Here is a 25,992-nt window from a genome sequence, read left to right as displayed (position 1 = left end):
CTACCTCCTCCACAGACTGATTGGCACATCAGGTGTCAGTCAGCTCTGATTGGCTGAGCACACCTCAAATCAGCTTTTGGCAGAGCAGGAAAAATAAAAAATGTGCAGGTTTGGGGTCCAGGAAGACTGGGGTTGGGAACCTTTGCGGCAACTGGCTCAGCTGCTTTATCACAGCAGGACTGTTTCACTGGTCATAGCAAGAAAACAACAGATGGAACTAAAACACCGATACATTCAAAGGGGCCATGTTAGCCGCGGTTTCAACATGCTAGCAGATGATCTCACGGACACTGAGGTGAAACGCCCTAAAAGCACTCATTTCAGTACCTGTTACTCTGAATGGAAAGGAGCTTCTGTTGACCACACCCTGTCTTTGAAGGGAGGGGCCACAGTGGGCGTGCCTGACTGAAGACTAAGGAGCTGCAACAGTAGCAGAGGATCATCATGCGAACAGAATCCTGGGACTTTGAGAACTCATAACAAGTGATTTTGGACAACGTGACCCCTTCAAGTGTGTCGTAAGCAATGACAGCGAGTCTGCATGCACAAACCACACCCCTACAAACGCACACCTAAATGGAATTCAGCTGTCAAATGAATGTTTGACGAGACGAAAAGAGAGCCTCATTGTGAAGCGCTGACTTGATGGATCCTTGGACAATCACAGTACATTTCACTTCTTGCCCATCACACACAAAAAAAAAACAGATGATTTGATGTTTCAGTCCCATATCTGATGGTCCGGCCTCAACCTTCTAAAAACTGGCTTCATGTGACTTTCCACGTAGAACTCCTTTAGTCACCTTTCTAAATTCTGCAGCGTCTTTTCACTTATTAACACACAGACTGTCCACTTTTCAGTTCACATTTTCTTTTGCGACGCAGGGGCGTCCAGGTCTGCTGGTGGTGGTGCTTCTAGACGTGGGAAACCTTCTGTGTCTCCCGTGCCTGTTTGATGCTGTACAGCCACTTGATGACTCTTGCGTTACGCTCCACAGCTGAGATTCCATAAGGAACACGGTCCTCAGCTTCCTCCTCGTCATCGCCCTCGTCTGCATCTGACAGCCCATCATTAGTAGACCGGTGGGACCGATCACAGTCAGACGAAATCATGGATGCTGACCTAAAGTTGAGGCTGACAATGTCAGAATTTGCCCGAGCAAAGTTCTCTGGACCGACCGCCTCCAACTCCTCAGGGTCCAGGCCGCAGTAGTTAAAGAATCGTTCCACATCAGCTCCAGCTCGGGCATACCGGTCAGACAGATCCGACTTTGATCTGTGTAACGAAGCCCGTCGAGCAACAGATGAGCCGAGGTCCAGCTCTAGGTTTGGATCCTTGGAGGAACTGGAGGGGTCACAAGGTAGTGACTGCAGGGCAGTATTGTCACAGGGTGAGGGGGACAGAGTCGGCTGAGGAGGAGGCAATGACAAGGACAATGCCGGAGGTGGAAGAGAAGCAGGGTTGGGTTTGGGGGGCAAGGGAGGTGCGGAGGAGCTGCTGGATCGGGCGGTGCGGAGTGGCTTGCCATTGCACAGTCGAAGGAGATCAGAGGAGGAGTGGGAGGTCAGCAGTGGCGGCAGCGGGGAGCGGGAACGATCGATAAGTCGCTGTTCACCTCCTCCTCTGTCTTCCAGGACTCGTCTGCTGAGGTTAAGGTTTCCTCCCTGCTGGGGACTGCGACGGCCTGTGCTGCTGATGGGAGGAACTTTCAGTGAGCGGGAGAAGGACCGGAGGGAATGTGAGGTGCTCAGGCTCAGGGCAGAGTCTGGCGGGGGTTCATTGAGTGCCATTGTAGATCGGTAGGTTAACGGTGTCCTAAAAACAGAAAACAAAGATGTCAATGTACAAAGAGAGAGAACAATCATCTTGACATTGTTTTCATGTTAATCCTTTCAGCAGCCAGCGTCTATTTGTCTCTTCCATGCTGGTTCTCACTGATCACAGTTTAGAATGATGGTGAATGAGCATTTCAGGCAGAATCACTCTGAAACAGCCTGAAAGGAATTGTTGATGACATCTAGTGTTGCAGTTTTAAACTGCAGCCACACCAGTAAGTCAACCTTCCCGTTCCTTAGTAAGCGTGTGCTCATGTGCTTACGACAAAGCTAAACAGACAAGCTGTCAATCAAAGCGCCGACCAGCATTGTGAATACGGACGAGTATCTGAAGTCACACTGTCAGACTGTTATGATGATTATCAACTTTTTCAAATGTCAGAATTAGTTTGTGTCTTAGAATTGTAACTTCCACTAAATGTACAACGTGTCTTTTCGGACCCTCTACGAGCAAAACAGTTTGACCCATGACCTACACTTGGGCCTACTGTACTGGAAATTATTTACTTGTCTCTAACCTTGGGATCTGTTCCTAAATGTTTTAAATTTTAATATTTTAAATGTTTCATCTGTTTGTTAAGAAATCTTTGTAAAATTTGTAAAAACACTGTAACTGTTAGAATGTTCTAAGCAGTGGGTCACCACTCTGAGTCTTGGTTTCTTCCTCATTATCATCAGAGGGAATTTTTCCTTACTGCTGTCACCTGTGTGCTTGCTTAAGGGGTTTGGTAAACTTGTGTGAAGCGCCTTGAGGCAGCATTGTTGTGATTTGGCACTATACAAATAAAATAAAATTGAACTGAATCAGCAAGCTAGCCTCTTCAGCTGTCACGGTCTGCACCGCTGAAGTTACTAAAACTTAACCTGAAACTGACAAATAACACAGACTTAACAAATTATAACCTAATATAATTAGGTTATAATTATATAACCTAATTATAGGTTATATAATGACCCAATTACGTAAACTTACCAAAATATAAACAGACACCATGTATGCATTTACATAAATGTACCAAAATACAACCTGATACGGACAAATTATGTAAACTTACTAAAATATACCCAGACTCTGTGTAGTCACACAAACTTACCAATATACAATGAAACACAGTGTTATTACGCAAACATAGCAAAATATAACCTGATACGGACTAATTAAGCACACTTACGCACACACCAAAAAAAAAAAAAAAAATAATAATAATAATATAGCACCTTCAACTGCACCACAGACTAAAACAGTTAAATGTGGTCTATTAAACATTAGGTCTCTCTCTTCTAAGTCCCTGTTAGTAAATGATATAATAATTGATCAACATATTGATTTATTCTGCCTAACAGAAACCTGGTTACAGCAGGATGAATATGTTAGTTTAAATGAGTCAACACCCCCGAGTCACACTAACTGCCAGAACGCTCGTAGCACGGGCCAAGGCGGAGGATTAGCAGCAATCTTCCACTGACTTATGGTATGGAAATTGAAGACTTAACAGTATTCCCTGAAAACTCTCTTCTGTCTGATCATTTCTTAATAACATTTACATTTACTCTGATGGACTACCCAGCAGTGGGGAATAAGTTTCATTACACTAGAAGTCTTTCAGAAAGCGCTGTAACTAGGTTTAAGGATATGATTCCTTCTTTATGTTCTCCAATGCCATATACCAACACAGTGCAGAGTAGCTACCTAAACTCTGTAAGTGAGATAGAGTATCTCGTCAATAGTTTTACATCCTCATTGAAGACAACTTTGGATGCTGTAGCTCCTCTGAAAAAGAGAGCCTTAAATCAGAAGTGCCTGACTCCGTGGTATAACTCATAAACTCGCAGCTTAAAGCAGATAACCCGTAAGTTGGAGAGGAAATGGCGTCTCACTAATTTAGAAGATCTTCACTTAGCCTGGAAAAAGAGTCTGTTGAACTATAAAAAAGCCCTCCGTAAAGCTAGGACATCTTACTACTCATCACTAATTGAAGAAAATAAGAACAACCCCAGGTTTCTTTTCAGCACTGTAGCCAGGCTGACAAAGAGTCAGAGCTCTATTGAGCCGAGTATTCCTTTAAGTTTAACTAGTAATGACTTCATGACTTTCTTTGCTAATAAAATTTTAACTATTAGAGAAAAAAATACTCATAACCATCCCAAAGACGTATCGTTATCTTTGGCTGCTTTCAGTGATGCCGGTATTTGGTTAGACTCTTTCTCTCTGATTGTTCTGTCTGAGTTATTTTCATTAGTTACTTCCTCCAAACCATCAACATGTCTATTAGACCCCATTCCTACCAGGCTGCTCAAGGAAGCCCTACCATTAATTAATGCTTCGATCTTAAATATGATCAATCTATCTTTATTAGTTGGCTATGTACCACAGGCTTTTAAGGTGGCAGTAATTAAACCATTACTTAAAAAGCCATCATTTGACCCAGCTATCTTAGCCTATTATAGGCCAATCTCCAACCTTCCTTTTCTCTCAAAAATTCTTGAAAGGGTAGTTGTAAAACAGCTAACTGATCATCTGCAGAGGAATGGTCTATTTGAAGAGTTTCAGTCAGGTTTTAGAATTCATCATAGTACAGAAACAGCATTAGTGAAGGTTACAAATGATCTTCTTATGGCCTCAGACAGTGGACTCATCTCTGTGCTTGTTCTGTTAGACCTCAGTGCTGCTTTTGATACTGTTGACCATAAAATTTTATTACAGAGATTAGAGCATGCCATAGGTATTAAAGGCACTGCACTGCGGTGGTTTGAATCATATTTATCTAATAGATTACAATTTGTTCATGTAAATGGGGAATCTTCTTCACAGACTAAGGTTAATTATGGAGTTCCACAAGGTTCTGTGCTAGGACCAATTTTATTCACTTTATACATGTTTCCCTTAGGCAGTATTATTAGACGGCATTGCTTAAATTTTCATTGTTAAGCAGATGATACCCAGCTTTATCTATCCATGAAGCCAGAGGACACACACCAATTAGCTAAACTGCAGGATTGTCTTACAGACATAAAGACATGGATGACCTCTAATTTCCTGCTTTTAAACTCAGATAAAACTGAAGTTATTGTACTTGGCCCCACAAATCTTAGAAACATGGTGTCTAACCAGATCCTTACTCTGGATGGCATTACCCTGACCTCTAGTAATACTGTGAGAAATCTTGGAGTCATTTTTGATCAGGATATGTCATTCAATGCACATATTAAACAAATATGTAGGACTGCTTTTTTGCATTTGCGCAATATCTCTAAAATTAGAAAGGTCTTGTCTCAGAGTGATGCTGAAAAACTAATTCATGCATTTATTTCCTCTAGGCTGGACTATTGTAATTCATTATTATCAGGTTGTCCTAAAAGTTCCCTGAAAAGCTTTCAGTTAATTCAAAATGCTGCAGCTAGAGTGCTAACAGGGACTAGAAGGAGAGAGCATATCTCACCCATATTGGCCTCTCTTCATTGGCTTCCTGTTAATTCTAGAATAGAATTTAAAATTCTTCTTCTTACTTATAAGGTTTTGAATAATCAGGTCCCATCTTATCTTAGGGACCTCATAGTACCATATCACCTCAATAGAGCGCTTCGCTCTCAGACTGCAGGCTTACTTGTAGTTCCTAGGGTTTGTAAGAGTAGAATGGGAGGCAGAGCCTTCAGCTTTCAGGCTCCTCTCCTGTGGAACCAGCTCCCAATTCAGATCAGTGAGACAGACACCCTCTCTACTTTTAAGATTAGGCTTAAAACTTTCCTTTTTGCTAAAGCTTATAGTTAGGGCTGGATCAGGTGACCCTGAACCATCCCTTAGTTATGCTGCTACAGACTTAGACTGCTGGGGGGTTCCCATGATGCACTGAGTGTTTCTTTCTCTTTTTGCTCTGTATGCACCACTCTGCATTTAATCATTAGTGATTGATCTCTGCTCCCCTCCACAGCATGTCTTTTTCCTGGTTCTCTCCCTCAGCCCCAACCAGTCCCAGCAGAAGACTGCTCCTCCCTGAGCCTGGTTCTGCTGGAGGTTTCTTCCTGTTAAAAGGGAGTTTTTCCTTCCCACTGTTGCCAAGTGCTTGATCACAGGGGGTCGTTTTGACCGTTAGGGTTTTTCCGTAATTATTGTATGGCCTTGCCTTACAATATAAGGCGCCTTGGGGCAACTGTTTGTTGTGATTTGGCGCTATATAAATAAAATTGATTTGATTTGACTTACCAAAATATAACCATACACAGAATAATTATGCAAACTCACCTGCTAACAGCGCTGAAAGTGTGTAACTACAAATTTCCTGCTCCTTAACTCGGCCAAGACAGAAATGCTCATTATTGGATGAGCAAGACAGAGTCACCTTTATGATATTTTTACTCTGTCTTTGGATGATTGCGTTATTTGTTGCAGTAACAAAGTTAAAAATATTGGTGTTTTTTTTTTTTGACAAAACACTTTCCTTTGATTCTCATATTAAGGAGATCACTACAGTCTCCTTTATTCATTTGAGAAACATCGCTAAGGACCCCCTCACATAGTACAAATAAGTACAAATCAGGGTGAATCAAGGCGGAACAGCTCGTTATTAGCGAACCATGAAAACATCGAGCTGACGGGCAGGCGTGCACGATCCCGCTGCGATTGCATCATGCACGCAACAGTGTCATGCGAGCAGGAACACAGTGCGAGCAGCTGCACCACATCGCGCCGCTGATGTGGAGAAATTTAAAATAAAAACCAGCTGTATAATTAGTGAATATCACTGGTTTGATATATATAATAAATAAAAGGGGATGCAATACAGAACCCAGTGTTTAAATAACCGTGGTTAAACTCACGGGATTCAAACCTACAAGCGCTGATTACCAGACGGAAAATTTACCACTGCACTACAATCACTGTCTTACAACATGAGTGTGAAATGGCTAAAATCAAGAAGCAGATAAACGTATTTTTTAAAAAAGAGAAAAAAGCGCTGTGATAACTGACCAAACAGCATTTGTTATGCCGTATTTCTGCTGATACGTGACTGAAAGTGGTGTATTTTTCACACTATTGGCTTGTCATATGGTCCTGCAGCGCGCTGCTCACAGGACACACGTGTCCTGTCAGAAAGATGTGACATTCAGATCGCCTGCTGCATGTCCACATGAACTGATGCGCCATTCCAGCTGGGACAGCCTGTCAATGTACACGCTGTGCGCGCTCTCCAGCCCGTCGCAAAAGCGATATATATTATATTAAAACCACGGTAGTCCAGGAGCACAGATCACAACAGCAGCCACTGTGAGCAGACATGCCCCCCTTGTCCGTTCAGCGCTCAGACCAAAGTGTCTCTGTGTTATGTGGTTAATCATTTTCATATTGTCGTAATTATTTATATACCTGTCCTGGCCATGGTTTTTCTGTTTGTAATGTGTGCACTGAGCTGTCATCCAGCTGTCTGTGTGCTGCGATCAGCTGTCCGGCCCCTCCCTGTGCTGTGTGCACTCAGACCTGGCTGTCTGGCCCCCATGTGATCACATCTGTACATACATATAAGCATTTTATGCAAGTGTGCCCCCCCCCCGGCACGAGATATGTGTTGGGGGGAGCAGGGGTGGAGGCACGACACACTCACACATGTGCGAGACACATGCACCACACATACACATGCACTTAGACAAATTTCACATCCAGCTTGAAAGTGGTTGTCTGCTGACTGTTTTCGTGCTAATAGCGCGAATGGCTACACATTTTCTAAGTGCCAAGTGAGTGCAGATGTTCGCGTGTGTCACCTGGAATTTGGCCAACACCTGCCGCAAGAGGCCCTGTGGTGGACACCTGCCCTCTCGACACAGTGTGCGTTGTGAGAGTGGGCTCTCACAGCGCACACTCTGTCTTTCAGTTGCTGGTGTGCGCAAATAGTTTTAGCAACAGGAGTACGAGCCGTTGGAAGCAGCTTCAATTTTACACATATTGCATACGATTCCTGCTTCATGTGCAATTCGACCACATTCAAACTATCTGTGAAGGGGCCTTAAGGTTAGACCTGCCTTGTCTTTGAAGAATGCTGAGATTTTAATCCACTCTTTTGTGGCTTAATGATTAATGAAGTTCCTGCTGTGTTCCTGTAGTCAGTTAGTATGTGTGTGCTGTGAGCACACAGCGTGTCGGCCTCACATACACACACACACACACACACACACACACACATGCACACTCCGTAACTCCATTTTTCCAGTTTCATGATTAATCCATTTAACAGTGTACTGAATAAACTGTCCCTGCATGTCTCCATGTAATTTCCAGTCATCTGTATCTGTCAACTGAATTTCGTTCCTTTGTTCATGTTGTCTGATGTGATGTCGTGTAGAATCCCTGCTCAAAGGACCTATTTACAGTACATGAAATTGCATATTTAAATGGAGACATGGCCAGGGAGGAGTCTGGTGCGTGTGCACGTGCACTCAATTCCACATTAAGTGCGATGTACAAACGGAACGTGCTTGGATCCATGCCTACTCACACTTTGATACATCTGAATATTTTTGTGCTTACTCCAGTTTCTGAGTTTTGGCGTACAGCATGTTTCAATAAGAAATCCACACAAGTTTTTGTACATGAGCTCCCTGGTGATTTCATTGATGATCAGGTGTTTATGTTCAGGGGAGGAGCTCATCAGCAAACCCACCTACTGAGGTGATTGGTTGCTAGTAAAGCCTGCACTGTCTTGGCCCTCATTGCCCACCCCTGTTCTAGACATGGGTGCAATTCGGTGGGGGATAGGGGGGACATGTCCCCCCCACCTTTTCAACCAGGAGGCACAGAATATGGTATGGCCCCCCAAGGGCGTAGGTTTGGTCTCAGCTTTGGTAGGGACAATACCACCCCCCTGCCCACCACCACCACCACCCCCTAACCCACTCATACCATTAGACGCACAAGTACAGCATAATACATAACATATGACGACATAATGCTGAATAATTTAACACTTTATTTACATTATTAAGTGTGTAGGCAGACAATAGCTTAAATAACAAACCCAAAATCACGAATCTATTCGATAGGCCTACACCTGAGAGAACAAGACAACAAAAAAAATACTTGTGGAGCTAACAAAAAAAAAAAGTTTTTGCAACCAAGATGTATAATCTATTCTCTTCATCAATAATGCAGTTGTAGGTATCTGGCAACCTAATTTGCCAACAAAAAAAAGGGCTTTACAATGATATATAGGGTGTATTACAGTAAACGTAAGCCTGTGATGTCATAACGCAGAGGAAAAACACGGAAGTTTCACACTGGTGCGCCGCTGATTCTCATTACCGTAAGTTCTCATGTAAGCCCTCACGCTGAAAAATTTCAACACTGACAGCAAGCCAAGAACCCGTGCTTTCCAACAGTATGCTATATGTTGCATATATTACGGTAAAGTGCGTTCGGTGACTTTTAAAACGAGGGAAAAGTATGAAAAAGAGCGCAAAAGTGACAGAAAAGTACAGACAGCAAACATAAATGTAGTAATTTTTGAGGAAAAGGCAGGGTGTTAGTGTCATTTGTGAAGGTGTGCGTGCGTGTTTGTGTGGGTGTGCAGTTTATTTTAAGTGTGGCGCACAGCATTGTTCGCAACCATCCCAAAATATTGGTTGTGACTTGTCCCTATGGTCCATATGCAAACCCTACGCCCCTGTGGCCCCCCACCTTCTGACATATATGTGTGTACTTGAAACATGCTATGTCAGTCTTATGTGCAAAACCATGTCAGAATAGTATCTTTGTTTCTGCAAGTTTCTATTTTCAGCAGCACTGACTTGTTTCCAACACCTGTTTCTTGTTTGTCACATTCAGAATTTTCTGGGACTGCATTTTCCCAGATGTGAAACCAAAAATAGTTGCCTTTAGGGACTAGTGTCTACACATAAGTATCAATGGACCATATGCTAATTTACTAAATTCTGAAAGTTAGAAAAGGAAATCAGAAAAGCTATCTGGCACCTCAGAAAGCCCATCTGCAATTATTGCTTGATCTCCAAAGTCAGTCTATACAAGCGAAATTATATTCAGTATGAGTGTTTTCATTAGTTCCACTTCGAAAATTAAATTCATGATAAGTAATTTATTTATTTTATTATTTATTTATTTAACTTATGATCTGTTGTTTTTTCAAATGCATGCAAAAACAAATCTCGAGAAAAAAAATACAGTATGCGATAGTTAATAATCTGCTGATCATCCCTTGTTGTCTTGCTGTTAAATGCGGCAGGCTCAACACTTTACCCTGACGGCATCCAGCTCCGAGCCAGGCCTCCTGTTGACCTCAGCAGCACAGCACTCTTGGCTTCGCCTCCTCGTCCTTCTGCCCCTGAAGACGAAGATGAGTTGAGCAGATTTTTGAGGATCTCCAGGTTTAAATTTTCCCACTTGCTGCTCCCACTGCTGGTTGTGGGGCATGTGTCGGACTTTGCATTGTTGTTGGATGCTTTGAAAGGAAGGCCACCTGCATTTCCTCCTCCACCAATCCCAGAGCCTCTCTTGGATGATAGATTATGACAAGGCTTGGCCAACACAGGTGGCTTGATTGGTTCCTGTTTGGCATTGATGACTTCCTGGCTCTTCACATACTTGGCCTTGTCAGCTTCTAGTCTTTCAACTGCACTGAGGCGCTTTGGGTTTGGTTCAACCTGCAACAACACACAATCACAAGCTGAGTTAGTCAACGAGTGCCTTAAAAAAACCACTAAACTGATCCAATGTCAGGTCACCCAGACTGCAGCCTGCTCTGTCAGAGCTGGAACTGTGGTAGGTACGAGGTGGACAGGTAGCGGGGAAGAAGAATCCAACGTGCTTCCTGTAAATCCCTGAGATATGGATAGAACAGATCTGCGATGTGCATATCAGACCTTTTTTGGCAATGGTTTAAAACTTTCATATTATTAACAGATAACAGTTAACACCAGAAGGAAGGGGAGGATGCTTGGACTCAACGGTCACTCTCAGTGTGGAGGAGCTCGATATTATGGTGCTATGGCAGGGGTGCCGAGCAACAGGTCCATTACTCAGGACAGAAGCTACTGGTGACCTCAAACACCCAGTCAAGCCTATGATCTGGTCTCGTGCCAGCAAAGGTAAATGTGGTGTGTGGCAGTCTCCTTCTCCTCTGAACATCAACACCATCAAGCTGTCACACCTTTTTGATACTTTAAGAGTAATTTCTTCAGCCTGCCAAAGCCCCAGAAGCACAGTGCTACATTATCTTTTCCTGTTAGAAAAATGAAGATACCGTGATACACACATTACCATCTGGGCCTGTACATATGTAATGAATCTGACAAACACCAGAACATGTTTGTGTGTAAATTAAGGAAGAATTTCTACACAAGAACCTGAATACACCAAACATACTGTCTTTGCTGCTTCCACTTTTTGAAGCCGTCAGTCATCACTGACAAGTTTTTACGATATTTTCTGGAATACGAGGTCTATTAGATAATAAACCGACCCTTTTATTATTTTTTTTAACTATATGGATTTGAATGACGTGCGATTACACCAATCATGCTTGAACCCTCGTGCGCATGCGTGAGTTTTTTCACGCGTCGGTGATGTCATTTCCCTGTGGGCAGGCCTTGAGTGAGATGTGGTCCCGCCCTCTTGGCTGAATTCCTTTGTTTCACACGCTGCTCCAGACGGCGCGCGTTGTTTTATCAAAATTTTTTCTGGACCTGTGAGGAATATCCGAGTGGATACTATTCGAGAAATTAAGCTGGTTTTCGGTGAAAAGTTTAACGGCTGATGAGAGATTATGGGGTGTTTCTGTCGGTGTAAGGACTTCCCACAGAGCGGGACGTCCTGCAGCGCTTCCAGGCGCCATCGTCGGCCTGTTTCGACCTGAAAACATCCTAATTTAAGGCTTAATTCACCCAGGACGTCGTGAGAGAACAGAGAAGATTCAGAAGAGGCCGGCATGAGGACTTTATGCGGACATTCCACTGTTTAAGGACATTTTGTAATGAAAGATGTGCGCGCAAATTTGCCGAGTCGTTTCCGTGACGACTCGGTGAATCTGTGTGCGCCACGACAGGAAAAACACCTCCGTGTTGAAAACCATTTGTAAAATTCAGGCGGCTTTTGATGGCTTTCAACAAGTGAGTAACTGAGAAATTGTTTAACAGCTTGGGCATGTTCCAACTTGCCCGTTAAGGTTTCCAACGGAGGTGTTTTTCCTGTCGCGACCCCCCGCAGTCGGGTCCAGCCCGACATGCGACTCTGCCCGCACGTTCTTTCATTACAAAATGTCCGTTAACAATGGAATGTCCGAATAAACTCCTCATGCCGACTTCTTCTGAAAGTTCTCTGTTCTCTGACGATTTCCTGGGTCAACAGAGCCTGAAATGTGGAAGTTTTCAACTTGAAACAGCGAGACGCTGCCGCCTCGAAGCGCAGATCGCAGTCAGGCACCGTGGGCCATCCTTATGGTGACACTAACAGACAAAAATTTTTACCGAAAACCAGCTGAATTTATCGAATGGTGTCCACTCAGTTGTGCCTTACAGTTTTGAAAAAATTTTGATCAAACAAAGCAGCAGTCTCTGAGCCATTCCTAAACAATGAAAAAAACGACGAGATGGTGGGCGACTCCTCACTCAAAGACTGCCCACAGGCGAATGACATAACCGACAGGTGTGAAAAAACTCTCGCATGCCCACGAGGGTTCAAGCATGTCTGATGTAATCACACGTGATTCAAATCCATATGGTTTTTGAAAAAAATAATAAGGTCGGATACTTTTCTAATAGACCTCGTATAAGTCACATTTTTTACTAGTTTGAGAGGTCCTGAAACTTACAGTCAGGTGCGACTTATATACGGGGGGGATCACGATTCATGACCAACTGAGAAACACACCACTAAAGTGCCTTTTCCTTTTAAAAAACAAGAGAGGTGGAAACTTCCTAACAGAGCTTGATTACTTTCTGCACGTGTTTAAAACCAAGGTGGGTCACACTGATAGTGTTCTTTGAAGGCAAGATCACGTTTATGATGATTATTTTGAGCTTTTCCTCATTTCTGGCTCCAGAAAAAATACAATTATCACATCATGTTAAATCCAAGCAAATATATATGAATAAGTGTCTTTATTAAACAACAAAGAATATTGTCTGAGATAAAGAACTGCGCCGTAAAAATGCACAGGAACAGACGTCCATGTGTATGTGTGTGTGTTACTGAGAGAGAAGGAAAATATAATTTACGGGGCTTGTATCATTTTAAAATTGCTGGCGCTCGGACGACCAGGAAAGGTTTTTGTCTCCATGTGTGGACCTAGATTATGGAATAACCTGACGGATGAACTCAAACGATGTCCAAATATAAATCAGTTTAAAAATCAATATAAAAAAATGATGTTTTCAAGATATGTATCTAATGAAGTACGATGAGTTTTGTGTTGTCAGTTGTAATTGTGAACTTGTACAGTAACATTCATTTGTGTATGTGCATGCATGTATATGTGTATCTATGTATATGTATATATATGTATGTATATATGTGTATATATGTGTGTGTAATTATGTATGTACGTGTAGGTGTATGTTGGTGTGTGTATACATGTATACTGTATATGTATGTAAATATGTATGTAGACGAAGACACAGTGTTCACTTGATATGTTTATGATAATGAGATTTGAGTTTGTGTTGTTAAATGTGTTTGTAGCATGGCCAAAGCAGAGGGTCACTCCTTAGAGTCTGGTCTGCTTGAGGTTTCTTCCTCAATACATCAGAGGGAGTTTTTCCTTACTACTGTCGCCTGTGTGCTTGCTCTGGGGGTAGGTAATGTGTATATATGTATGTATGTATGTATATATGGGGTGGGCGTTTATAAGCTTTGCTTCTGCTCACCCCCCCTTTTTGGTCACACGTCACTGTGGAATTGTCTTGTATATCAGTTGTTGTTATTGACGAGTTGTTGTGTGAGTTGTGTGTCTGTGTGCAGTGCGTTGTTACGGTGCAAACAAGCAAACGAACAGACATTCATGTCTGTGTATGTGTGTCTGTGTGCAGTGCATTGTTACGGTGCAAACAAGCAAACAGACGTTCATGTCTGTGTGTTTGTGTCTGTGTGCAGTGCGTTGTTTGCACCATAACAACGCACTGCACACAGACACAAACACACAGACATGAACGTCTGTTTGCTTGTTTGCAAATAGCTGACACTGCTCTGGAAAGAGACTCAAATGAAACAGTCTTCCTCTGATCACAAAACGGGGTCCTGGCACATCTGTAGCTGGGAAGATCCATGAAAAGAGCCCATCCAGAGTAAGAAACAACCCGTGAGGTGGGCCTGCTGGTCTGTGCCTTGAGCCGGCAGGAGAAGGGGAAGCGACAGTGCGACTGCTCTCCCAGGCACGGCGTGGGCTTATTCGCTCCGCTTCTCATCCAAAGTTATGGTGAGGCGTAAAATCGGTCCCAAGAGTCTTGCTTCAGGAAAGGGACCTCAGAAGAACCAGCATAAGATCACAAAAGAAAGAAAGAAAGAAAGAAAGAAAGAAAGAAAGAAAACAGTTCTTTGTTCTGAAGAAATACTCTAATGTGTTTTTTTTACTGGAAGACCACACTTGGACATTTTTTTTCCTCAATTTGGAAGAACCATTATTTGGACACCTGAAAGTACAAGGACAGCTCTTTTAACAAGAAGAAGAAAATTAATGGTGAGTTTATTTTATAAATGTTCAAAAAAAAGGAGTTTAAATTACATATAAATTATGTTGTACGTTCACCTCACATATGATCATCTGTTCAGTGGCTGAAAGACGCAGTTTGCGCTTTTAACAAAAACATTAATTAGCTCTTAGCTTCCGGTGGCTAAAGCATTATTTGTGTTGTAAATATATAAATGATGCACCGGGTTTTCAAACATTTCATTGCATGGTACATTCATTTCACATATGATCATCTGTTCAGTTGCTTAAAGAAGCAGTTTGCGCTTGTAGCAAAAACATTAATTAGCTCTTAGCTTCCGGTGGCTAAAGCATTGTTTGTGTTGTAAATATATAAATGATGCACCGGGTTTTCAAACATTTCATTGCATGGTATGTTCACTTCACATATGATCATCTGTTCAGTGGCTGAAAGAAGCAGTTTACTTGCATTTTGTGCCCTTATAGTGACATTAATCCATTAGCTGTGCTCCTTAACACTGTGTGTGCCTTATAAATGAATAATACAGTGATTTAATCCATTTTGCTTCTTCTTGCATGAAGTGATAAATGCGACTTATACTCCAGTGTGGATTACACGCCATAAAACACAGTAAATTCACCTTTTCAATGTTTATTAAAATGGCTGTTGCTATTGATATGGTGCCTTAAACATATCTTGACATCCTCCTAGTATGGCACCCAAACTACCCAACGTCGAACCCTAGTAAAATGTTTGGAAAATCCCAATGTAGATCAGATCCACTGTGGCAACCTCATGAAACCAGCAGGAGACAGAAGCAAAGGTCCTATTCCTTTATTTAAACTTGTCATGGAAGATTCAGTCAGCTCTTGAACAGACAGCTGAAATCTCGATGACCACAACACAGAAGGGTCTATGGTTTTGATCATTTAATGCACTTTGGGAGTGCAATTAATTTTTTTGCAGAGATGTTATTCCTTGGGTGGGGGCCAAGTGGTTAGTGCACTTGGTTTCAATGCAGAAGGCTAGTGGTTCAAACCACACCCCTGCTGGTTTCTCCATGTAATGTGGAGTTGTGTCAGGTAGGGAATCTGGGGTAAAATTGTGCCAATTCAACATGTAAAGCCACACTTGATCTGCTGTGGTGACCCCGAATGAAAACAAGGGAGCACTGGAGATGTTATTCCTTCCAGAGCCTAAGGTATATGAGGTTTACCTGAAAACATTCTTTTTGCCATTATTATCACAGACTCTCAAGAAGGAGTAGCTGGACAGATTGAAGCCACCACCAACAGGACTGAGAGAGAACATTTTGAATTAAATAATGTACACACTATTTTACAACCCCAATTCCAATGAAATTGGGACGTTGTGTGAAATGTAAATAAAAACAGAGTACAATGATTTGCAAATCCTCTTCAACCTATATTCAATTGAATACACCACAAAGACAAGATATTTAATGTTCAAACTGATAGACGTTTTTGTTCAAATATTTGCTCATTTTGAAATGGATGCCTGCAACACATTTCAAAAAAGCTGGGACAGTGGCAACAAATACTGGGAAAGTTGATGAATGCTCAAAGAACACCTGTTTGGAACATTCCACAGGTGAACAGGTTAATTGGAAACAGGTGAGTGTCATGACTGGGTATAAAAGGAGCATCCCCAAAAGGCTCAACCATTCACAAGCAAAGATGGGGCAAGGATCACTACTTTGTGAACAACTGCTTGGAAAAAACACTCTAACAGTTTAAGAACAATGTTTCTCAATGTTCAATTTCAAGGAATTTAGGGATTCCATCATCTACAGTCCTTAATATAATCAGAAGATTCCGAGAATCTAGAGAACTTTCTACACGTAAGCGGCAAGGCTGAAAACCAACACTGAATTCGATCCCTCACTGCATTAAAAACTGACACAAAAGCCACACATCAACAACATCTAAAAACGTTGCCACCTTCTCTGGGCCCCGAACTCATTTGAAATGAACAGACGCAAAGTGGAAAAGTGTGCTGTGGTCTGATGAGTCCACATTTCAAATTGTTTTTGGAAATCATGGACGTCGTGTCCTCTGAAAAAAAAGAGGAAAAAGAACATCCAGATTGTTACCAGCGCAAAGTTCAAAAGCCAGCATCTGTGATGGTATGGGGGTGTGTTAGTGCCCATGGCATGAACAACTTACACATCTGTGATGGAACCATCAATGCTGAAAGGTACCTCGATGTTTTGGAGCAACACATGCTGCCATCCAAGCAACGTCTTTTTCAGGGACGTCCCTGCTTATTCCAGCAAGACAATGCCAAGCCACATTCTGCACGTGTTACAACAGCATGGCTTCATAGTAAAAGAGTGCAGGTACTGGACTGGCCTGCCTGCAGTCCAGACCTGTCGTCCAATGAAAACGTGTGGCGCATTATGAAGCGTAAAATACGACAACGGAGACCCCGGACTGTTGAACAACTGAAGTTGTACATCAAGCAAGAATGGGAAAGAATTCCACCTACAAAGCTTCAACAATTACTGTTCCAAACATTTATTGAGTGTTGTTAGAAGTTAAGGTGATGTAACACAGCAGTAAACATACTACTGTCCCAACTTTTTTGAAACGTGTTGCAGGCATCCATTTCAAAATGAGCAAATATTTGCACAAAAACAATAAAGTTTATCAGTTTAAACACTAAATATCTTGTCTTTGTGGTGTATTCAATTGAATATAAGTTGAAGAGGATTTGCAAATCATTGTATTCTGTTTTTATTTACATTATACACAACGTCCCAACTTCACTGGAATTGGGGTTGTATGAACATTGACTTTTAAATATTTTAATGTGCTATTTTAACTTCCTTCCTTCCTTGCAAATCATTGTATTCTGTTTTATTTTACATTTTACACAATGTCCCAACTTCATTGGAAACAGGGGCTGTAGGTGATGACCAGCAAAATGTTGGCAACTATGATTTAACTTTTTTAAAGCTCCCTTGTCCCTAAAGGTACTCTTGTGTCGTCATAACTATAGGAATTGCAGTTCTCAGGAAAGTAATACGCCCAGCAAACACATTCTAACATTTAAAGGAAACCTTATCATTTCACTGTAGTTTTTCATTGACATTCTGAAAACTGCTTAATTTTAGGGAAATCTCTAATGAAAACCCAGCTACGGCCTACAGTCAAGCCAGTTTTATACTGCTATGGACTGAGGCTGCTGTCTAAGAAGGAAGCTTCTGCTGCAAAACTGACACCTTCAAGATTATTAAAGGTTGCACCTGAACACATGGACAAAGGAAGGTTTTAAGGTCACATGACACAAAGATTGAATTGTTTGGCCACGATGACTAAAGGTATATTTGGAGGAGTAAAGGTGAAACATTCAACTCAAAGAACACTGAGCCAACTGTTAGGATGGTGGTGGTAGCATCATGGTCTGGCATTGCTTTACTGCAAGGGGAATTAGTGCACTGAACAAAGAGGATGGAATAACAAAGAAAGAGGACTACGTCCTTGTTGAGGACAACCACAACATCATAGGAGTAACACACTGAAACACAGCATGTGCTGAGGTTAGAATCCCTGGGACAATAAGTGATTCATATTTCCAAAGGCAGGTATGGGCTAATGGCCCCTCAGTACCTCAAGTATTGGGCCATTTTCCCCATGTGATGAGCCCTTCAATCAATGGGCCAATTCAAAGCAGAATAAAATAAATATATCAAGGTTTGTAATGTTTCTAATCTATTGTAAGATCCACAACTTGAGGCAATTTAAAGTTAAACATGATGCAAGTTTCATATTTCATTAGTTTGTGTATTTCATCTCATTTGATGTCATACACTGACACAGCAGTTGCTCCCATGCTCAAAACTTAGATAAGGGAGCTGTAATCTGGTTAGCCTGCTACATCATCTTCTCCCACAATGTGATCTGGGTTGTCAGACACACACAAAAAAAGACACCCAGATACGAGCGTACAGTGCATCTGGAAAGTATTCACAGTGCTTTTCCCACATTTTGTTATGTTTCAGCCAAACCTCTTTGGTTACAGCCTTATTCCAAAAAAGTAAGTCCCTTCGGCTGCTCCCTTGTTTGCACTCGGGGTCGCCATAGCAAATCCAAGGTGGATCTGCATGTTGAATTGGCACAGGTTTTACGCCGGATGCCCTTCCTGACGCAACTCCACATTACATGGAGAAATTAAATTTTCCTCAAAATTCTACACACAATGCCCCAGAATAACAATATGATTTTTTTATTTTTTTGAGATTTAAATTTAGGAACCCCCCCCCCCCCCCCCCCCCCCCCGCCCCTCAAAAAAAAAAAAAAAACTAAGGAGTCACATGTACATAAATATTCACAGCCTTTGCCATAAAGTTCAAAATGGACCTCAGGTGAATCCTTTCTCCTTTAATTCAGGTTGTCTTATATACACATGTTTAAGCTAACAGCAGTTGGTTCATGCCCCTTGCGACTTCTGGCTGTTCCCAAAAATTAAAACACCATTAAAAGGAACGCGTTTTGAGACGAGGGAGGACATCATGGCTGCAATGACGGCGGAGCTGCGCTCCATCCCAAAAGAGGCTTTTTTGGAATGCTTCCAACAGTGGCGACACCGCTGGGAGAAGTGTGTGGAGTCCCAAGGAGACTACTTCGAGGGTGATTAGGTTTCCAACCCTCCAGGTAAGCCAGTTTTTTTTCCCCGGCCAAAGGTCGGATACTTTTCTAACAGACCTCGTATATGACAATATTGAGATACGATAATTTGGCCATATTGTACAGCCCTACTGTCAACTAGCTAAAAACTCTGAATATTAATTTACATCTATATTAAAAAATGCTGAAAGTGACAGGGGGTTCAGAAGGCTGTAATGGGGGGGGGTCCGATGAAAGGAAAAAAAAGAAAAATGCTTAAAAAGGTGGGGGATATGGGGGGCAGAACCCCTACAGAAGCTGAAAGACAAAATAAGGGAAATGCTTAAAAAGGCCGCCCCCAGAAGCTGAAAGGTTTTTGCCATGCTAATGCGCCCCTGAAGCATTTACTAAAAATAAAGTCTGAAGGACCTAAATGACATGGTGAGATGCTCACGAGCTTTGCTCGTTCATGTCCGCAACATATGCATATTACAGAGATAAACTGTGATTATTAATACTGCACTATACTGCTTTTGATAAAGATGACAGTGTTTGGGGTTTTATGTTTTTATGTATTTATTATTCATTATTCTGTGTTCGGTGGCTAATTTCTGGAATGGTTTTCTGAATGGTTGCCCGAAATTAAAGAATTTCTGAAACGTTCAAATCATGCTGAATATGCACAGCTTTTGGCTTCTTACGTCTTACGATGCTGTTTATTGGACCCTTATTTGAGGATACAGCTGAAATATGCCCACAGCTGCTTTTTCATTGATTGACGTGGACAATAACAATGATCTATAATCGGACTTTTGTTTCATTCCTGCTTTGCGTGTTTGAAAGTTCTTTGTTGTACTTTGTGTATTTGATCTTTGTTGATGTTAGTTTGGCCTAAACAGTGGGTCACCCTTCTGAGCACAAGCAGGGGTTCTATGCTAAAGCCCTTTTCACACCGGGGCTGATCCCAGTTGCATCGCTATGACGATGCCGTGTGGAAGCAACCTAGTGCCAAGACAATGCAGCTCGGCGCCACAACAGCGCAAGGGGCGCAAACAAAAATTAAACGTTTAATTTTTTTGCATCCTCTGCTCGACGCAGAATTAAGTGGTTTCAGCGCAAGTCAGAGCAACAGGACGGTACTCAACGTGACTGGAAGCCACACACTCAAAAGACAACGTTACCCAACGCCAATTTATGATTCCTGCTGTGTTCCATTGTTCCTGCAGTATAAATCACGCAGGATTGTTTTTATACTGTGTACACAATGCAGTAAAACTACACGCTCAAAAGGCACAGAAAAAAATGCTGATTGCAGCTCCTTCTCGGTGTGGAGCTGTCTGGTGAAGAGAGGCACTGTGAAGCAGCTGCTGTTCCTCGCTCTTCTCTCACAAATGTGTTTAAATAAAATCCATAAAAGTCCTGCTCACAGACTGATTGCCAGAGACAGGACATGTCCACATCAACTATAACTCCAGACATCTCCACATTACTCACGGATGGGTCATTCACGTGCACACGCGCGTGCATCTCGTGGTCAAAGGAGGAAAGATAAACTATAACAGAACTCAGAGCACAGACCTGCAGCTCAGCACAAGAACAAATATAAACTAGAAGAGAAGTCGGAGTGCACAGTCTGACTGCAGCTAAACTGTGCACTTTGATTCCTCTGTGCAGAGAACATGCAGGCTGCGTCCTCACCTCCTCTCTGCCCCCTGCTGCGCGCACCTGACGCAGATATTCCTGCGTCATCATGACGCAACAGGAAGCAACTGGGAGCAGCCCTGGTGTGAAAGGGGCTTTAGACAACTGTTTAAGGCTGACTTTTTTTTGGACGGCACAGCATACCTGAACAGCTTGATGAAGGCTACAGGATTAGCATCAGGAGGCACAACGAAGAGGTGACCAAAAATAAACACATTCTGTCTCGAATAATAGACTGTTAAATTTTGTGGAGCCTTTGAGTTGGCTTTACGAGGCCATGATGACAGCGAGACAACCCTGACAACCCTGGGATTTTCCATGGCTTGGTGGACTTCATTGCCTCTCTTGATGGGGTGTTGAAAGAGCACCTAGAGAACACCACAGTAATCAAGGAGACCTCAAAAATGGCGCAAAATGAGCTGCTGGACTGAATGCTGTCTGTTGTGAAGGAGGAAATCAACAACAAAGTCCAGAGCAGTGAGTTTTTTCCATTCAGGCAGAAGAAACCATGGATATGGCCACCCAATCCAAACTTGTGCTGGTACTGCACTACACTGATCTAAGAAACAACCTGCAGGAAAGATTTTCTGAGTTCATCCCCATGCAGTCAGCTACAGCAGAGTCCATTTCCACAGCACTGAAAGAGCGTCTTGCTGTCATTCTTCCTGAGGATCAGAAAAGTAAGCTCATTTGTCAGGCGTAGGACAGAGCCAGCAGGATGAGATGTGCCACTGCAGGTGTTCAGAGGAAGATACAAGATCTGTACCCCAGTGCCCATGACAACCACTGCTACGCACATCAGCTCAACCTGATCAGGTGACAGGCCACCTCTCACATATCCAAAGTAAGGATCTTTTTTTCTAACCTTTCTGGCTTCACCAGCTTTCTTTCAAGATCCCCAAGCGAACAGGTGTGCTTGATAAAATTGTGGCCCATAGGCTGCCAACATCCAGCACTGACAGGTGGAACTTTCACAGCCGTGCCATCAACACAGTGTTTGAGCACAGGAAGGACCTCATTCTGTTATGTGTCGGACGCAGCTCGGAGAACCGACCAGCGTTTGAAGGACCCAGTATGAAATAAGCAGAGCACGGTACAAAGGCTAACTGAATTTAATACATAACAGTGATAATATAATAACAAAAGGTGCGGCCTGGCGTGGTGCGCTCCCAGCAGCGCTAACGGTCCGGAGCCAGAAGCTGTTTCGGACCCAAGGACCCCGCCGACACCCCCCAGGTGGCCGCAACAACCGAGTCTGTGAAAGAAGGAACCATTATGTGAGTCCACACTCTACACACAGAACACTTAAAGGTGTACAAACAGCAAACACTTCCTGGCTTGATTACTGATCAGCTTCCCAACCTGCAGGCATGGAACAATCAGTTCCCAAAACTCCACTGCAGTGAAAGCTGATACATGACTAACGTACAGCTCAATATAATAAGGTGTGAGGGACACCACATTTACTGACTGTATAAATGTTAGTCACAAAATCTAACGTACCTCAGGAAGTGTGCTGACGAGCGTGAAACCTCACCCCCTCCTCTTTCACAGACTGTGCATCAAACCTGGACGTTCTCAGCATCCGCTGTTGATGAGATGGCTCCCGAGACAACGATCTCACCCGTCTGGTCACAAGGTCGAGTCTCTGGCAAATACACACTGTGCACTCCAGTCTTAAATGCCAACATGTTCCAATCCATCCAGATGCACCACAGTTGTGAGTCCTGACGAGTCGCAGGTGATCAGGGTGAGGTCCTGACAGCCTCAGCAACACAGCCACTCAGTCCCAAACGCACGCCACCTGGGAGGAAAACCAAAAGACAGAAACAAACCGGCAGCCAGGCCCCCCAGCCATATAACACATTCGCTGTTTTGAGACCATACAAGACTGCGCTGACTTTGAGCCCAGTGCTGTCAGAGAAGCAGGAGCCTTCATCATGCTACTGGAGCATCTTCAAGTTCTTCCTGCAACTTTTCCATCATATCATGCCACACGTGGACGTCCTCTATGCCAAACTACAAAAGAAAACCATTGATTCAGTCCATATCAATGGCTGTATCCAGCAGTTCCAACAGGATATCCAACTGATCAGGTTATTATTAATAATTTTCTTATTATTATTAAAATAAATGAAACTGCCGGAATTCGTTTGGTTTTTAAATCTAACCACAAGTCAAACCTGCTTTGCTTTTTATGCCTTTTGCCACACGTCTGAGGCACTCTATGTTGAATGTAAATTACTTTTTTTTTTCTTTGTAGCAGCCTGGCAGCCAAGTCCCTTATGCTGGGGTCAGGTTGAGCTCAGCTCATCACAGCTGCCTGACTGCTGCAAAACATATAACAGACAGGAACTAACGTGTGATTTTAGGGCTTACAAATGTTTTTGACCATTCGGCTTTACGTACTATGCCAGCAAAAAACATTAGCGGACTAAAAGTTAGCGAAACTAAATTTAGCGGAAGCTAATTTAGCTGAAAAGCTAATCCGCTAACATAAACATTAGCTTTGCTAATTAGCAGTTAGCAGATTAGCGGAACTGTGCCCACCGCTGGACAGCCTCCATTTTGTTGTGAGAAAAGGTTGGCTGGTATAAGCCTTCTGCCCTCTTGTCGTGCATTCTTGTAAATTGTTTTCTTTGTTTTTGTTTTGTTTGTACTTTTTTTTTACTGTAAATCTATACAAAAAAATAGATTGCCTAGTTTTACCTCTAGGTTTAAAGCATCATATTAATTGTAGATAAGATTATATTTGTGCTTAGAATCTTGATCCATGAGACATCACATATAAAATAGGACAATGTTCAGGTGATACAAGAAATGATTTTAAATGGTGGAAATTACAAAGTAAAGCTTTATTTTATGGGAACAGGTTAAACTTTAGTTGTTTTGGTACTCAGTGTTTTTTTATTGTTATTATTCTCTCTGTAGGTCTGCGACACCATATTAGAACACACGAGGGAATGATTCTCCTTCACCAACCATCTCATCAGTGCCACTTTGCTGCAGGGAGACGGGTTCACACAGTACCACACCACATTTCTGGAAGATGCCCTTAGCAGCACTTTGAAGATCTATCCGATGCTCAGTGGAAGCAAGCTGAAGACAGAGCTCAGTCTCATCTACAGCAAGGAAGAGTTCAAGGCCTGTTGTGGTGCTCTGGTCCTTTTCTAGCTCTTCATGGAAAATAATCTTGTAGAGGTCTTTTCAGACACTGTTATTCTCCAAAAGATCCTCATCACCACACCCATGACCACTGCAGAAGCTGAGAGGTGCTTCTCCACCTTGAAAAGAATCAAAACCTTTCTCATAAACACCATGAACCAGGACGGGTCGAATGCACTGGCCATGCTGTCAACAGAATAGAAACTGGCGTCGGAGATGATGGACTTTAATCAGAGGGTCATTGAGAAATTTGTAGTCCTGAAAGAAAGGACAACATTTCTGTTCAAATAGTGTCTCTGAATGGTGTTGAGCAGCAATAAGGTAGGTTGTGTTGTGATTTTGATTTGTCTTTAATTTGTTGTTTTGTTGCCCCCCCATGAAGTACTTTTTTATTTTGTTTCCCCCAAAGGTGATCCCCCTTAAAATATTTAGCACCAGCTGCCACTGCTTCACTGTCTTTACAGTATATTGTGGCTTAGATTCAGTTTTTGGGCGTTGTCTGTCAAACTCTGTGGCCTCGTGACCCAAAAAGAACAATCTCACTTTCATCAGTCCACAAAATGTTGCTCCGTTTCTCTTTAGGCCAGCCAGTGTGTTCTTTGGCAGATTGTAACCTCTTCGGCACATCATTTTTTCAATAATGGGACTTTAGTTTGGTTGCACATAGTATAGGTGTCCTCTAATTGTTATAGTACTCATTGTTACAGTACAGATTGACAAAAGATGGATGAAGGAGTTACTGTCATGCTTCAAAACATGCCCCAATTTGCTATTTGGGTTGAAACAGGAAGGAACACCGCTCTTTGGGATAGAGGTATTATGGACATCTTTGTTATTGGTACAATATCTCAGAATAACTAACTTGTGCTTATTTCACAACCTGTGAAATAATATCAGCTATATCTGCTATATTCGGTATTTCGCAATTGTGAATCTCACAGTCCATGACTCTCGCGAGAGATCAGTTTCAGCAGCGTTCCAGTTCAGGCCACAATGTTAACAAGTGTTGTGAAGTGTGGACAATAAGACAACATCGGGGCACGTCACAGGTGCTACACCTCCTCTAGATAACTCTCTCAACTTGGGACAATGTGTCAGCATCATAACTACCTGTAAATTCGCTGGATCAACGCCACCCACGTCCTTGTTAGTCATTGTTTACATGCACTGTGAGATGCCAGAACTCTGCTAGCACTGTGGTGCATTCTGGGAAGCGCAGGGAGTCACCAGGAACATTCTGGGAAATGTTAAACTACAGAATTACTTTATTTCTCTGTTCAAATACTGAACATTGCTGGAGAAACATGATGTGCTATAATACTTTTAATTGCTAAGTCAAGCTTTGTATAAGAATTTCTCAAAATGTATTTTTTTTATTAGTGCAACTGAATACTGGGCAGGGGTGGTGGCCAAGTGTTTAGTGCACTTGGTTTCAGTGTGGAAGGTTCACAGTTCAAACCCCACCCCTGCCACATTTCCCCATGGAGTTGAGTCAGGATGGGAATCCAACATAAAACCTGTTGCAATTCAACATGCAGATCCACCTCAGATTTGCTGTGGCGACCCCAAGTGCAAAAACAAGGGAGCAGCCGAGGATACTGACTTAGTGCAATTGAATACTGAAGAATCATAAGGACAACTTTGATACTTTTACTACTGTGCACATAAGAGGCCTACCATTAAGACCTATGTATATCTTTACTGCACTGTCACATGTAAGTCTGAGTAGTTATGTAAGGATTAAACAACTTGAAGCCGTGCATTATACAGTTTGAATGCACGACGCGGAGTCTAAAACACCACGGCACAAAGCGGAGTGGTGTTACTCCGCGAAGTGCATTCAAACCGTATAATGCATGGCTTTGAGTTGTTTAATCCGCTATACCATGGTCCCACACAGTGAGCTAACACACAAATATTTATTTAACAGAACTTGATAAAAATGTCTGAGTATTTGGGACTATTTTATACCAGTCTCAAGATATTTTGTCTCCGATGCGCTTACCATGTCTGCAGCCTC

At 42.5% G+C, this 25,992-nt stretch overlaps 1 protein-coding gene across 1 annotated transcript in view; it reads right to left on the bottom strand.

Moving 5' to 3' along the window:
* Window positions 1-799: 799 nt before the first annotated feature.
* Window positions 800-25,992, bottom strand: part of fam110b (family with sequence similarity 110 member B) — a 37,368-nt gene continuing 12,175 nt past the window's right edge. The window contains exons 3-4 of the mRNA XM_034183197.1: window positions 10,076-10,479; window positions 800-1,816 (exon numbers count right to left, since the gene is read on the bottom strand). Coding sequence (XP_034039088.1) covers window positions 916-1,816; window positions 10,076-10,479 — 1,305 coding nt within the window. The 3' untranslated portion in view covers window positions 800-915. The remainder of the gene's footprint in view (window positions 1,817-10,075; window positions 10,480-25,992) is intronic.

Source organism: Thalassophryne amazonica, chromosome 12, assembly GCF_902500255.1.
Source record: "Thalassophryne amazonica chromosome 12, fThaAma1.1, whole genome shotgun sequence".
NCBI lineage: Eukaryota > Metazoa > Chordata > Actinopteri > Batrachoidiformes > Batrachoididae > Thalassophryne > Thalassophryne amazonica.
Note: the sequence above shows the minus strand (reverse complement) of the source record. Positions and strands in the feature narration are given on the sequence as shown.